The 15,000-nt window shown below is 44.6% G+C and overlaps 1 protein-coding gene across 1 annotated transcript in view; it reads right to left on the bottom strand.

Annotated features, from left to right (window-relative positions):
- Nucleotides 1–12,194: 12,194 nt before the first annotated feature.
- LOC113156689 (interferon-induced protein with tetratricopeptide repeats 5-like) overlaps nucleotides 12,195–15,000 on the bottom strand; it is a 5,312-nt gene continuing 2,506 nt past the window's right edge. The window contains exons 5-6 of the mRNA XM_026351935.1: nucleotides 14,873–14,968; nucleotides 12,195–12,313 (exon numbers count right to left, since the gene is read on the bottom strand). Of these exons, the coding sequence (XP_026207720.1) occupies nucleotides 12,195–12,313; nucleotides 14,873–14,968 (215 nt within the window). The remainder of the gene's footprint in view (nucleotides 12,314–14,872; nucleotides 14,969–15,000) is intronic.

Raw genomic sequence — 15,000 nt, 5'->3', positions numbered from 1 at the left:
ACCAACACCTGGACCAACACCTGGATCAACACATGGACCAACACCTGGACCAACACCTGGATCAACACCTTGAGCATTATGTGCAGGATCTGCTGGTTTCTTCGGTTTCTGCTGCACAGAAGCAGGAGACTAACAAGACTAAGCTCATGAGCTCAGTTTGTGTGTCGAATCCCGGACACTAAACCTCTTCCTTAGGACAAATGTGGAGGAAAGGCGTCTCAGTAAAAGTTTTGTCCTCAGAAAACTGTCAGAGCTGCTGGGAACCAGTCCAGGATCTGAATTTAGCGATTAATTGATATGTCTGGGAGGACACACATTAACGAGCAGCAATAGAACACATCCATAAAGACTGTAAATGGTCAGAGATCACGGTAAATATCTGTGGTTAGTGCAGAGAGAGAAATGACTTTGTTCCGATCTGAGTAAAATACAGTTTCACTGCTTTGTCTGGTAGTTGTGAGAACTGACAGGTCACACCTTCGCGCTCTCAGGTGACTGAAGCCGACGTGTTGCTTCATATTTAATCCTCTGAGCTGGACCTGTGGAAACCTGTCCCACCCACACAGACTCTGAGCGGCTGTAACACGATCCTGCTGCAGTTTTACATTCACAGCCTGGATCTGGAGCACAGAGTGAATCCGTGACGTGGATCACATGTCGAGGCAGGATCAGGATCATCTGTCCTGACAGAGCTCAGTGAGAGTAGAAATGGGGGGTACGTCATGGTTTTTCTCTGCAGCCCTGTTTCCCATGTTCAAACTAAATCTGACAGGAAACACAGTCGACCTGATCACTGAAAAGGTTTCTCCAACAGCTGAGCTAAAATTCTAGTTTAGGTCCAGACTTGGACGAGTCCTTCGACTTGATGTTTGGGTTCTTTGTCTTGCAGCTGAACCCAGTTGTTATTAAGCTAAACAGGTTCTGTGTTTGAACATCCCCTGAAGGGTCTGGGGCGTCTAGGTAAGATTTGGCAGGATGTTCTGGGTCAGCAGAGGTTTTCACCGCTCACTCTGCCATGGAGGTCGTTTCAATTTAACTTTACCGAGCTGCAGCTTTTTGGATGTTTACTTCGGATCGTTTGTGACTTTCGGATGAGTCATTGCTCTTGAATTTCAATTCAATTCAATTTATTTGTAAAGAAATTTTACAATCGTCATTGTCACAAAGCAGCTTTCCATCAGTCCCTGATGAACAAGCCGAGGGCGACGGTGGCAAGAAAAACTCCCTGAGAAGGCAACAGGAAGAAACCTTGAGAGGAACCAGACTCAACAGGGAACCCATCCTCATATGGGTGATTACATGCTGTGTAGGCAGCAGGCAGTCCAATATAATAGTTAATGTCTTTTAAGTTAATGTGGAGTCCAGTTAGTTATTATTATTCTTTTGGAAGGTCAGACTCACTCTTGTTCTGGGTCTCCTCGTGTAGATCAACGAGATCTGTCACACATTTCAATCTTATTCAACGTATTTAGTTTTTGCTCAGGTCGACTTTGTGCAACTGTTCGGTGTGAGACCCTTAAAACACTTCCTGACTCTGAATGCTGTTTAATAAATACGAGGTGACACTCCCATGTGGGAGACTGGGGTTCATATCCCAGCTGTGGCCTACCTCCAGTAGGGGTCCTTAGGCAAGACCTCCTCACGCTGCACTGCCTACCATTGTACCGACTTGTAAGTCGCTTTGGATAAAAGCGTCTGCTAAATGACTAAATGACTAAATGACTAAATGACTAAATGTAAATGAATCACTACACTGCACTGAACCAGACTCTCCTCACTGACTGCTGTGTAATAATCCACATGTTTGTGCATCAATAATTGTCATTCAGTACCAGAAGAATGTGGAGAATGTGGTTTGTTCTACTGTCTGATCAAAGCTGCCAGAAACAGAAAACTCGTTCTGGACTGTGGACTGGTGATGGGGATTTACACAGTGGACCAGTTTCCACATCTGTCCCCTGTTAAATGAATGTGATGCATTGAATTTCTTCAGTTTGCAGCCTCTTCTGTCTCCTGCACAAACATCGTATATCTGAGTATGTGTAAGTAAAAGTGTGTGTGTGTGTATCTGAATAACTTGTTTACATATAGTATTGTGTGTTTCACTGTACAAACATATACTTGTGTATACTTGAGTACTTTTACTACAATACAATGAGGAATACATGTACCAGAGTATTTGATACATAGTATAATGATACTTTTACTCGGCTCTGTTCACTGCTGACACTCAGAGTTTCCATCGGAAACAACAGAGGACTGTGCCTTTAATGTGGCAGCAGCGAGTCTTTGTTATACTGCGAGAGCGGGTGACGTCCAGGGAAATTCCACAAACCACTTTCACTTCTAGACCCAGGAGGTTTCATTAGACAGTAAAGGAAACTTCAGTTTATCGAATGTGGGCTCTGTAGGAGGAGAATGTTTCTGGACACAGCTGTAGAAAATGAAGAATATGTTAATTTGACATCTGTAATCATTTAAAATCACCACAGACGTCGTCACTGACAAGAAGCAGCATGTGGTCTCATCAGTAAGACCCCGACTGGGGGATTCTCAGAAAGTCTGGACCTTGTTTAGAGACGGGGTGAAACACTTAGTTAACAACGTGTTTCTAAAATGATTCAGTCAAAATTACAACTTCTCCGGAAAATGACACAAAATGTTTGTTCACTTTTGGTTTGATAAAGCTCAAAGTGGATTTGATGTCTCAGTATGAGATGTGTTGATGATGTAACTGAAGTTTCTCTTTCCTACTTCCTGTGGAGTCCGAGCGGCAACAGAATGAGGGCTGGGAAATTCCTGAGAAACTTGGATCACGAGCTCAGATAAACACACAGAGGTTTAACTCTTCACCTGCCTGAAGTGCAGCAAAGGAAAACTAGGTTGAGTACTAATACTACAAATACCTCAGTGTTGAACTGAAGTTCAGATACTGGAAGGACTTCTGTTAAACATCATTTTCTTCACAGATGAAACTAATTTGTGGTCGTGTTGTATTTCACGTGTTCATGTGCTGCATGTATGAAAATATGATCATGTATGTTCATTTCACTTCAAAGACACAAACCAAAACTCACTAGTGACGCAGCAGAGTTTCTCCAAACATATAAAATAAAGATGGACACGAGCTCGTCCTCAGACGTCTCAGTGTTAAACAGCAGCTCATGGCGCCACCTGCTGGTCACTGAGCATCACTGCAGGACACGTGTACTGACAACTGCCATCCATCACCACACGGGAGGTTGTGGTGCATTAAAACCACCAGGTGGTGGTAATGATGTGGCTGATCAGTGTTCACAGTACATACAGGTGTAGAGTCAGGATACAGTAGCAGTACAGGTGGTGACCACCAGGTGGTGGTAATGATGTGGCTGATCAGTGTTCACAGTACATACAGGTGTAGAGTCAGGATACAGTAGCAGTACAGGTGGTGACCACCAGGTGGTGGTAATGATGTGGCTGATCAGTGTTCACAGTACATACAGGTGTAGAGTCAGGATACAGTAGCAGTACAGGTGGTGACCACCAGGTGGTGGTAATGATGTGGCTGATCAGTGTTCACAGTACATACAGGTGTAGAGTCAGGTTACAGTAGCAGTACAGGTGGTGACCACCAGGTGGCAGCAGACACTTCAGGCTCAGGTGTGAACACTGAAACTGATCCTGTGTCTTCCTGGATCATAAATATTATAATATTTCTATAATAATAAAATAAGGTCAAGGTTCATACAGTCCGTTTTTAATCATTTTCACATCAAGTCTTTAAATTAATAAAAACATTTGGATTAGTGTTTAACGTCTCTGTGTACTGTACACAGAACCGGTACTACAGTATGAGTGATGCTGCATCTGCCCGTTTGGACTTCAAGTACCACTGTCTGCATGAGAATAACTCTGTGTTTAGGATTACATGTAATATAAAATACTGTACTGTGAAGTACTTTGAGGTACAGTGATGTACTGTGAAGTACAGTGATGTACTGTGATGTACTGTGATGTACTGTAAAGTACAGTGATGTACTGTGATGTACTGTGATGTACTGTAAAGTACAGTGATGCACTGTGATGTACTGTGATGTACTGTAAAGTACAGTGATGTACGGTGATATACTGTGATGTACTGTGAAGTACTGTAAAGTACAGTGATGTACTGTGATGTACAGTGATGTACTGTAAAGTACTGTAAAGTACAGTGAGGTACTGTAAAGTACTGTAAAGTACAGTGATGTACTGTGAAGTACAGTGATGTACTGTGATGTACTGTGATGTACTGTAAAGTACAGTGATGTACGGTGATATACTGTGATGTACTGTGAAGTACTGTAAAGTACAGTGATGTACTGTGATGTACAGTGATGTACTGTAAAGTACTGTAAAGTACTGTAAAGTACAGTGAAGTACTGTAAAGTACTGTAAAGTACTGTGATGTACTGTGAAGTACAGTAATGTACAGTGATGTACTGTAAAGTACAGTGAGGTACTGTGATTTACAGTGATGTACTGTGATGTACAGTGAAGTACTGTGAAATACTGTGAGGTACTGTACTATACTGTGAAGTAGTGTGAGGTACTGTGAGGTACTTGGAGGTTCTGTGATGTACTGTGATGTACTCTGAGGTACTGTGATGTACTGTGATGTACTGTGAGGTACTGTGATGTACTGTGATGTACTGTGAGGTACTGTGATGTACTGTGATGTACTTTTAGTTACTTAGAGGTTCTGTGATGTACTGTGAAGTACTGTGAGGTACTGTGATGTACTGTGATTTACAGTGATGTACTGTGATGTACAGTGAAGTACTGTGAAGTACTGTGAGGTACTGTACTATACTGTGAGGTACTGTACTATACTGTGAAGTACTGTGAGGTACTGTGATGTACTTTGAGGTACTGTGAGGTACTGTACTTTACTGTGAGGTACTGTGATGTACTGTGAGGTACTGTGAGGTACTTGGAGGTACTGTGATGTACTGTGATGTACTTTGAGGTACTGTGAGGTACTTGAAAGTTCTGTGATGTACTGTGATGTACTCTGAGGTACTGTGATGTACTGTGATTTACAGTGATGTACTGTGATGTACAGTGAAGTACTGTGAAATACTGTGAGGTACTGTGATGTACTTTGAGGTACTGTGAGGTACTGTGAGGTACTTGAAAGTTCTGTGATGTACTGTGATGTACTGTAAAGTACTGTGATGTACTGTGATTTACAGTGATGTACTGTGATGTACAGTGAAGTACTGTGAAATACTGTGAGGTACTGTACTATACTGTGAAGTACTGTGAGGTACTGTGACGTACTGTACTTTACTGTGAGGTACTGTGATGTACTGTGAGGTACTTGGAGGTACTTGGAGGTACTGTGATGTACTGTGATGTACTTTGAGGTACTGTGAGGTACTTGAAAGTTCTGTAAAGTACAGTGATGTACTGTGAAGTACAGTGATGTACTGTGATGTACTGTGATGTACTGTAAAGTACAGTGATGTACGGTGATATACTGTGATGTACTGTGAAGTACTGTAAAGTACAGTGATGTACTGTGATGTACAGTGATGTACTGTAAAGTACTGTAAAGTACTGTAAAGTACAGTGAGGTACTGTAAAGTACTGTAAAGTACTGTGATGTACTGTGAAGTACAGTAATGTACAGTGATGTACTGTAAAGTACAGTGAGGTACTGTGATTTACAGTGATGTACTGTGATGTACAGTGAAGTACTGTGAAATACTGTGAGGTACTGTACTATACTGTGAAGTAGTGTGAGGTACTGTGAGGTACTTGGAGGTTCTGTGATGTACTGTGATGTACTCTGAGGTACTGTGATGTACTGTGATGTACTGTGAGGTACTGTGATGTACTGTGATGTACTCTGAGGTACTGTGATGTACTGTGATGTACTTTTAGTTACTTAGAGGTTCTGTGATGTACTGTGAAGTACTGTGAGGTACTGTGATGTACTGTGATTTACAGTGATGTACTGTGATGTACAGTGAAGTACTGTGAAGTACTGTGAGGTACTGTACTATACTGTGAGGTACTGTACTATACTGTGAAGTACTGTGAGGTACTGTGATGTACTTTGAGGTACTGTGAGGTACTGTACTTTACTGTGAGGTACTGTGATGTACTGTGAGGTACTGTGAGGTACTTGGAGGTACTGTGATGTACTGTGATGTACTTTGAGGTACTGTGAGGTACTTGAAAGTTCTGTGATGTACTGTGATGTACTCTGAGGTACTGTGATGTACTGTGATTTACAGTGATGTACTGTGATGTACAGTGAAGTACTGTGAAATACTGTGAGGTACTGTGATGTACTTTGAGGTACTGTGAGGTACTGTGAGGTACTTGAAAGTTCTGTGATGTACTGTGATGTACTGTAAAGTACTGTGATGTACTGTGATTTACAGTGATGTACTGTGATGTACAGTGAAGTACTGTGAAATACTGTGAGGTACTGTACTATACTGTGAAGTACTGTGAGGTACTGTGACGTACTGTACTTTACTGTGAGGTACTGTGATGTACTGTGAGGTACTGGGAGGTACTTGGAGGTACTGTGATGTACTGTGATGTACTTTGAGGTACTGTGAGGTACTTGAAAGTTCTGTGATGTACTGTGATGTACTGTGATGTACTGTAATGTACAGTGAAGTACTGTGAAGTACTGTGAGGTACTGTACTATACTGTGAAGTACTGTGAGGTACTGTGATGTACTTTGAGGTACTGTGAGGTACTGTGAGGTACTTGAAAGTTCTGTGAGGTACTGTGAGGTACTGTGATGTACTTTGAGGTACTGTGAGGTACTGTGAGGTACTTGAAAGTTCTGTGATGTACTTGGAGGTACTGTGATGTACTGTGATGTACTTTGAGGTACTGTGAGGTACTTGGAGGTTCTGTGATGTACTGTGAGGTACTGTGATGTACTCTGAGGTACTGTGATGTACTGTGAGGTACTGTGGTGTACTTTGATGTACTGTGATGTACTTTGATGTACTGTGAGGTACTGTGATGTACTGTGATGTACTTTGATGTACCCTGATGTACTCTGAGGTACTGTGATGTACTGTGAGGTATTGTGAGGTACTGTGATGTACTGTGAGGTACTGTGATGTACTGTGAGGTACTGTGAGGTACTGTGAGGTACTGTGATGTACTGTGATGTACTTTGAGGTACTGTCAGGTACTGTCAGGTACTGTGAGGTACTGTGATGTACTTTGAGGTATTGTGAGGTACTGTGAGGTACTGTGATGTACTGTGAGGTACTGTGAGGTACTTTGAGGTACTGTGATGTACTTTGAGGTATTGTGAGGTACTGTGAGGTACTGTGATGTACTCTGATGTACTTTGAGGTATTGTGAGGTACTGTGAGGTACTGTGATGTACTGTGATGTACTGTGAGGTACTGTGATGTACTTTGAGGTACTGTGAGGTACTGTGATGTACTGTGATGTACTTTGAGGTACTCTCAGGTACTGTGAAGTACTGTGAGGTACTGTGATGTACTTTGAGGTATTGTGAGGTACTGTGAGGTACTGTGAGGTACTGTGATGTACTTTGATGTACTTTGAGGTACTGTGATGTACTCTGAGGTACTGTGATGTACTTTGAGGTACTGTGATGTACTTTGAGGTACTGTCAGGTACTGTGAGGTACCGTGAGGTACTGTGATGTACTGTGATGTACTTTGAGGTACTCTCAGGTACTGTCAGGTACTGTGAGGTACTGTGATGTACTTTGAGGTATTGTGAGGTACTGTGAGGTACTGTGATGTACTGTGATGTACTTTGATGTACTTTGAGGTACTGTGATGTACTGTGAGGTACTGTGAGGTACTTGGAGGTACTGTGATGCACTGTGATGTACTTTGAGGTACTGTGAGGTACTGTGAAATACTGTGAGGTACTGTACTATACTGTGAAGTACTGTGAGGTACTGTGAGGTACTGTGATGTACTTTGAGGTACTGTGAGGTACTGTGAGGTACTTGAAAGTTCTGTGATGTACTGTGATGTACAGTGATTTACAGTGATGTACTGTGATGTACAGTGAAGTACTGTGAAGTACTGTGAGGTACTGTACTATACTGTGAGGTACTGTGAGGTACTTGAAAGTTCTGTGAGGTACTGTGATGTACTTTGAGGTACTGTGAGGTACTGTGAGGTACTTGAAAGTTCTGTGATGTACTTGGAGGTACTGTGATGTACTGTGATGTACTTTGAGGTACTGTGAGGTACTTGGAGGTTCTGTGATGTACTGTGATGTATCGTGATGTACTCTGAGGTACTGTGATGTACTGTGAGGTACTGTGGTGTACTTTGATGTACTGTGATGTACTTTGATGTACTGTGAGGTACTGTGATGTACTGTGATGTACTGTGAGGTATTGCGAGGTACTGTGATGTACTGTGAGGTACTGTGATGTACTTTGAGGTACTGTGAGGTACTGTCAGGTACTGTGAGGTACTGTGATGTACTGTGATGTACTTTGAGGTACTGTGAGGTACTGTGAGGTACTGTGATGTACTGTGAGGTACTGTGATGTACTGTGAGGTACTGTGAGGTACTGTGATGTACTGTGATGTACTTTTATGTACTTTGAGGTACTGTGATGTACTCTGAGGTACTGTGATGTACTGTGAGGTACTGTGATTTACTTTGAGGTACTGTCAGGTACTGTGAGGTACTGTGAGGTACTGTGATGTACTGTGATGTACTTTGAGGTACTCTCAGGTACTGTCAGGTACTGTGAGGTACTGTGATGTACTTTGAGGTATTGAGAGGTACTTTGATGTACTTTGAGGTACTGTGATGTACTCTGAGGTACTGTGATGTACTTTGAGGTGCTGTCAGGTACTGTCAGGTATTGTGAGGTACTGTGATGTACTGTGATGTACTTTGAGGTACTCTCAGGTACTCTCAGGTACTGTCAGGTACTGTGATGTACTTTGAGGTACTGTGATGTACTGTGATGTACTTTGAGGTACTCTCAGGTACTCTCAGGTACTGTCAGGTACTGTCAGGTACTGTGAGGTACTGTGATGTACTTTGAGGTATTGTGAGGTACTTTGATGTACTTTGAGGTACTGTGATGTACTCTGAGGTACTGTGATGTACTTTGAGGTACTGTCAGGTACTGTGAGGTACTGTGAGGTACTGTGATGTACTGTGATGTACTTTGAGGTACTCTCAGGTACTCTCAGGTACTGTCAGGTACTGTGATGTACTTTGAGGTACTGTCAGGTACTGTGAAGTATTGTTAAGTGATGGATACAGGTGGCATTTCGTTGTGACAACCGACTGGACCGACGTGGACTAGATGTGCTCCAGTCTGGGTCAGTAGGTCTGTTCCAGTCCAAAGAGCCTTTTCAATATGGGGGCTGTCACACCTCCTCCACAGGGGGTCTCAGGTAAAGTGTTAGGTGGATGCACAGTGAGCTGTTTGCAGGTCTGACCCCCAGGCCACGTGGATTCTGGACTGCAGTCGGTCTCGGTCTCCCACTGCCATAAACAGAAAAAACACACACACACATTCCTGAGCTGGTCGTGTGTTGATGTTAGTCGACCAATCAGAACCCGTCTCAGTGCGGCCCCGTAAGGAGTCCAGCTGTTTTCCCATTTTCGGTCAAAGTCCAGACTGGGCTGTGTGTACACTGGTCCAGCTGTGCACGGTGAGGATCTGTTCTGGTCCTCACACCTTCAGAGAACTGTTAGAGGGTTCGGACCTGGTTTAGGTTAGAGTCAGGCTGATGGTTAAGGTCAGGGTGGGGGCCAGGGGATGTATCGTATGTGAAGCAGGTGGAGTTGGGGGGAGGCTGGAACAGGAAATCCAAAGTATAAAGTTCACCAGAAACTGGTTCTCAAAGTCTGTGTGTTTGGAAACAGACTGTAAACTTCCTGTGGGGGTTTGGGTCCATTTCTGTTTCAGTTTCTGCATCTCTCTGTCCGACTTCCCGACAAGAATCATCACAGAGTCCGAACCTCCTCAGAACAAAGGAGCAGACGGACAGATCGAATCGGAGGAGGAGGAGGAGATGAACAGTGAACGGCTAAACAAGGACATATTGGAGGAGCCTCTCTACACAGTCTGCAGAAACACAAGCCGACCACACCCACCGAGCTTCCTCTCCTTACAGAGAGGCAGAGGAGGAGTGGAGGAGGAGCGGGAGGAGGAGGAGGAGGAGGAGGAGGAGGAGGAGGAGGAGGAGGAGGCCAAGTCTCTTATTTACTGAGCAGCTTCCTTTTTAGGAGTTAAACACAGGTTGTTTAGCGTTTTATGTTGTGTTGAATCTTTTCTTCTTCTGCTTCTTTTCTCACATTTCCTTCATTTTTCTCCGGGACACTCCCACAAAGTGTCTGTTCAGAGGATGGGAGGAGGTGGAGGAGGTGGAGGATGGGTGGTGTCTCTGCTGCGGGAAGTTTTGGTTCCTTGTAGTAAAGTTTCCTTTTAAGGAGAACCTGGTTCTGTGATGGTCGTCATGCAGAGACACATTCCTGCTTCAGAGTGGTGACAGAGGTGAACAGCTGTGAATACTACAATACCCATGAGCCTCGGTGATGGAGCTCTCTCTGACCTGAAGACCGGTCCTGGTGTTGACCTCCTGCTCCTGCTCCTGGAGTTCCCCGGTGCCTGGTGTTTGGGTCCTGAGCTGAACATCTATCGAACATTCACTGACAGTATCTGCTCGTAGCACCTGCTGCTCACTGCGTGTACTGTGAAGTACTGTTAGTACAGTATGTGTACAAATACTCCTGGACTCCTGACATTGAGGCAGGCCCAGCAGGAGCTAGACTGGACTTTGGACCAGGTTCTGAGCCTCGTCCTCCTGTCATGCTCCAGGTCCAGGTTTACTACATTTCCCAGAATGCCTCCCTCCAACACCGTACATGGGGCTTTTCTGTGCTGGAGACGTGTGGACACAGTCAGACATCAGTCAGCAAACATTCTTCTTCTTCTTCAGTTTGTCTTTTTAAGGACATGGACCGCTGCCCCCCCCCCACAAACACACACACACCAACAGCACAGAGTGTGAATGAAGAACAGCGAACACACCAACACCTTCAGCTCTGTTATCTTTGTTCCTCGAGAGCCACCGGTGTGATGTCAGCAGGACACAGGTCAATGTTCAAGCTAGAAAATAAAGAGTCATTAATATTTAACAGAGTATAAATATGAGATTTGAAGTACATCATGTACTTGTACACTAACCAAAGTGTGGAGAAGAACTGCAACACAGTTAAATAAAAGTATTTTCCAGTAAAACCACAGTGAACATTGTTAAAGTTCTGCTGGAACCTAAAACCCCAGTGACTAGTAACTGATCCAGTTTTACAAAGTCTGTTAGAGCCAGATCAAATCCACCTGAACGTGAGCTTCACTAGGTCAGAGTCTGAGTCCAGGACCTGAATCTTCCATTAAAACTCTTGAACCATGTAAACACATCACAAACATGTGACTGGAGTGTCAGGGTACAAGACTCGTCTTGGATCAGTTTGACCAGCTGAAGACAGACCGGACAGGACTGTTGGAACCTGAATACGTGTCCTGGTCTCAGTGTGTGTTGTTAATGAGTGGAAATCAGTCAGCACAGGGGGCACAGCTGAGAATGGAAACCTGGGCGACTCAGGAGGATTCAAACACGTATCTGAGTCCACTTAAAGTCCCGGAGCCCAATCTGAACCCAACAGGACAGAGTCTGAGAGGAAAGAATAAGAGGAGGTGTTTTAGCCACACGGTGAAGCACAGCGAGCGGGAAAGTCCCTCAGGAACTGGTCTTCAGTACCGCTTGGACCTGCTGCGACTTGATGTTTCAGTACTGAGGAAAACCCTGAATCCAGAACACCCTGGAGAGATCCTGGATCTTATCTGACCTGCAAACACCTCCAGATCCTCCAAGAGGAGCTGGGAAGACTGGGTTTGGGAGGAGGGACGTCTGGACCCAGACATTCCACATGCTTCCCTGTTTTTACTGAGCATGCTCAGTAGCGGCCTGTTCACTTTGTGGTTCGTCGCACATCAACAGAATAAAATGAGCTCTGGGCTCTGAAGTTTAAGTAATGGTCAGTGATTCCACATCCCATGATCCTTTGTGATAAAAAACAACAACTGCAGTAAAGATAGGAATACTGCAGTAAATATGTACATTACTTCATCACTAACTCTCTGTTAGAACAATGAGCCGTACATAGATCACTGCTCAGCGGGACTCTGTGGAGTTCCTTCAGCCCGTTCACCGTGTGCTGCTGACTGGTCATCAGCTGGATCAGTGGGATCAGGTTCTGGGAAGTGGTTCTGCTGGTCTCTGGCAGCTGTAGGAGGTTTTAGTGTTGCGTGCAGCTACAGCCGTTCTGTGCAGGGTGGACGCGGAGGTCGGAGCCTCAGTCGGTGTAGAACACTCATGACCAACACAGCTGGATGTCATCACTCATTACTTACTGCACAGCAGTGGATCCTTAAACCTGGGACCTGGACCAGAACCAGACTGTCTGACATTCCCTCTTCACTGTCTAGCTGGAGCGGGTCAGTGGGTGAGGTCACACTGATCTAGCTCGTGTCAGTGAACCGTTCTGTTGTGAACAGGTGACGAGCTGCTGACTGGTGGGTTTTTGGACTCAGTGAGGTGTGAGACTTGACCTCAAACAGGGTCCGACTTCAACACACAGACGTCGAGGGTCCTCACTGTCACAGTCTTCACTCCCTGTGTCTCCCTAACGTTCTCAGGCATGGAAAGAACTAGAGTTCTAGCTCTGGGGTTTCAGTGGGACCGGGGCCAGATGCAGACCTGGACTCTTTTACTACTGAGCCAGGCTGTTGTAGCATATGCAGATTGTGGTTCTGTGTGTGAAGAAGACAGATACTGATCAGTGTTCTCTGATCAATGATTAATGTTCTCTGATCAGTTTTCTCTGGTCAATGATTAATGTTCTCTGATCAGTGTTCTCTGATCAATGATTAATGTTCTCTGATCAGTGTTCTCTGGTCAATGATTAATGTTCTCTGATCAGTGTTCTCTGGTCAATGATTAATGTTCTCTGATCAGTGTTCTCTGATCAGTGTTCTCTGATCAATGATCAGTGTTCTCTCATCAGTGTCCTCTGATCATTGTTCTCTGATCAGTGATTAATGTTCTCTGATCAATGATTAATGTTCTCTGATCAGTGTTCTCTGATCAATGATTAATGTTCTCTGATCAGTGTTCTCTGATCAGCGTTCTCTGATCAGTGTTCTCTGATCAATGATTAATGTTCTCTGATCAGTGTTCTCTGGTCAATGATTAATGTTCTCTGATCAATGATTAATGTTCTCTGATCAGTGTTCTCTGATCAGCGTTCTCTGATCAGTGTTCTCTGATCAATGATTAATGTTCTCTGATCAGTGTTCTCTGGTCAGTGATTAATGTTCTCTGATCAGTGTTCTCTGATCAATGATTAATGTTCTCTGATCAGTGTTCTCTGGTCAATGATTAATGTTCTCTGATCAGTGTTCTCTGGTCAATGATTAATGTTCTCTGATCAGTGTTCTCTGATCAGTGTTCTCTGATCAATGATCAGTGTTCTCTCATCAGTGTCCTCTGATCATTGTTCTCTGATCAGTGATTAATGTTCTCTGATCAATGATTAATGTTCTCTGATCAGTGTTCTCTGATCAATGATTAATGTTCTCTGATCAGTGTTCTCTGATCAGCGTTCTCTGATCAGTGTTCTCTGATCAATGATTAATGTTCTCTGATCAGTGTTCTCTGGTCAATGATTAATGTTCTCTGATCAATGATTAATGTTCTCTGATCAGTGTTCTCTGATCAGCGTTCTCTGATCAATGATTAATGTTCTCTGATCAGTGTTCTCTGGTCAATGATTAATGTTCTCTGATCAGTGTTCTCTGGTCAATAGATTAATGTTTCTGATCAATGATTAATGTTCTCTGATCAGTGTTCTCTGATCAGCGTTCTCTGATCAGTGTTCTCTGATCAATGATTAATGTTCTCTGATCAGTGTTCTCTGGTCAGTGTTCTGTGCTGTTGGATGTTTTCATGTTTTCTCTGCAGCTGATTCATGTTTGGATCAAACTTGATGTTGTAAAAAAGGTTTTGAATTTTTAAACTCTCTCAGAGGAGGAAGAGGAGGAGGAGGAAGAGGAGGAGGAGGAGGAGGAAGAGGAGGAGGAGGAGGAGGAGGAGGAGGAAGAGGAGGAGGAGGAGGAGGAAGAGGAGGAGGAGGAAGAGGAGGAGGAGGAGGAGGAAGAGGAGGAGGAGGAAGAGGAGGAGGAGGAATGCCGTGAATGATGGGAGACAGTCCAGTGGCGCCGTAAGCCCCTGATTGGCTGCCTCCCCTGGGGTCTGCCCTATAAGGAATCAAGCTGGGGAGAGAGGGAGTGAGGGGAGGAGGGAGAAGGAGGAGGCCCAGGCCATGTTTGGGATGGAGGGATGGATGGAGGGAAGGCCGGAGGAGGTGGAGGGTTGATAAACTCAGTCACTGCAGTCCAGACCCTCATTTCTGTCCTGCCCCCTCCCAGTCCAGCGGCCCCTGCACGGTAAGACCTCAGCACCCCTCCGGCACCTCCTCCGGCTCTTCTTCTCTTTTCTGCTCCTCGGTTCTCGGTAAAAGTTTGACAACAGCGGAAAACATTGCTGTCTCCTCTTCAACTATTTCACCTCCTCCATCACCTTCTCCGTCACCTCCTCTGTCGCCTCCTCCATCGCCCCCTCCATCGCCTTCTCCGTCACCTCCTCCGTTGCCTCCTCCATTGCCTACCTCCGTCACCTTCTCTGTCGCCTCCTCCATCACCTTCTCCGTCACCTTCTCTGTCGCCTCCTCCATCACCTTCTCCATCACCTTCTCCGTCACCTTCTCTGTCGCCTCCTCCATCACCTTCTCCGTCACCTTCTCCGTCACCTTCTCTGTCGCCTCCTCCATCACCTTCTCCGTCACCTTCTCTGTTGCCTTGTTGCCTCCTCTCTATTCGCTCTGTGGAAGATAGTCAACACATCTTTTCATCA

The sequence above is a fragment of the Anabas testudineus genome, chromosome 19 (assembly GCF_900324465.2).
Source record: "Anabas testudineus chromosome 19, fAnaTes1.2, whole genome shotgun sequence".
NCBI lineage: Eukaryota > Metazoa > Chordata > Actinopteri > Anabantiformes > Anabantidae > Anabas > Anabas testudineus.
The sequence above is the reverse complement of the archived record's forward strand: the minus strand, read 5'-3'. Positions and strand labels throughout refer to the sequence as shown.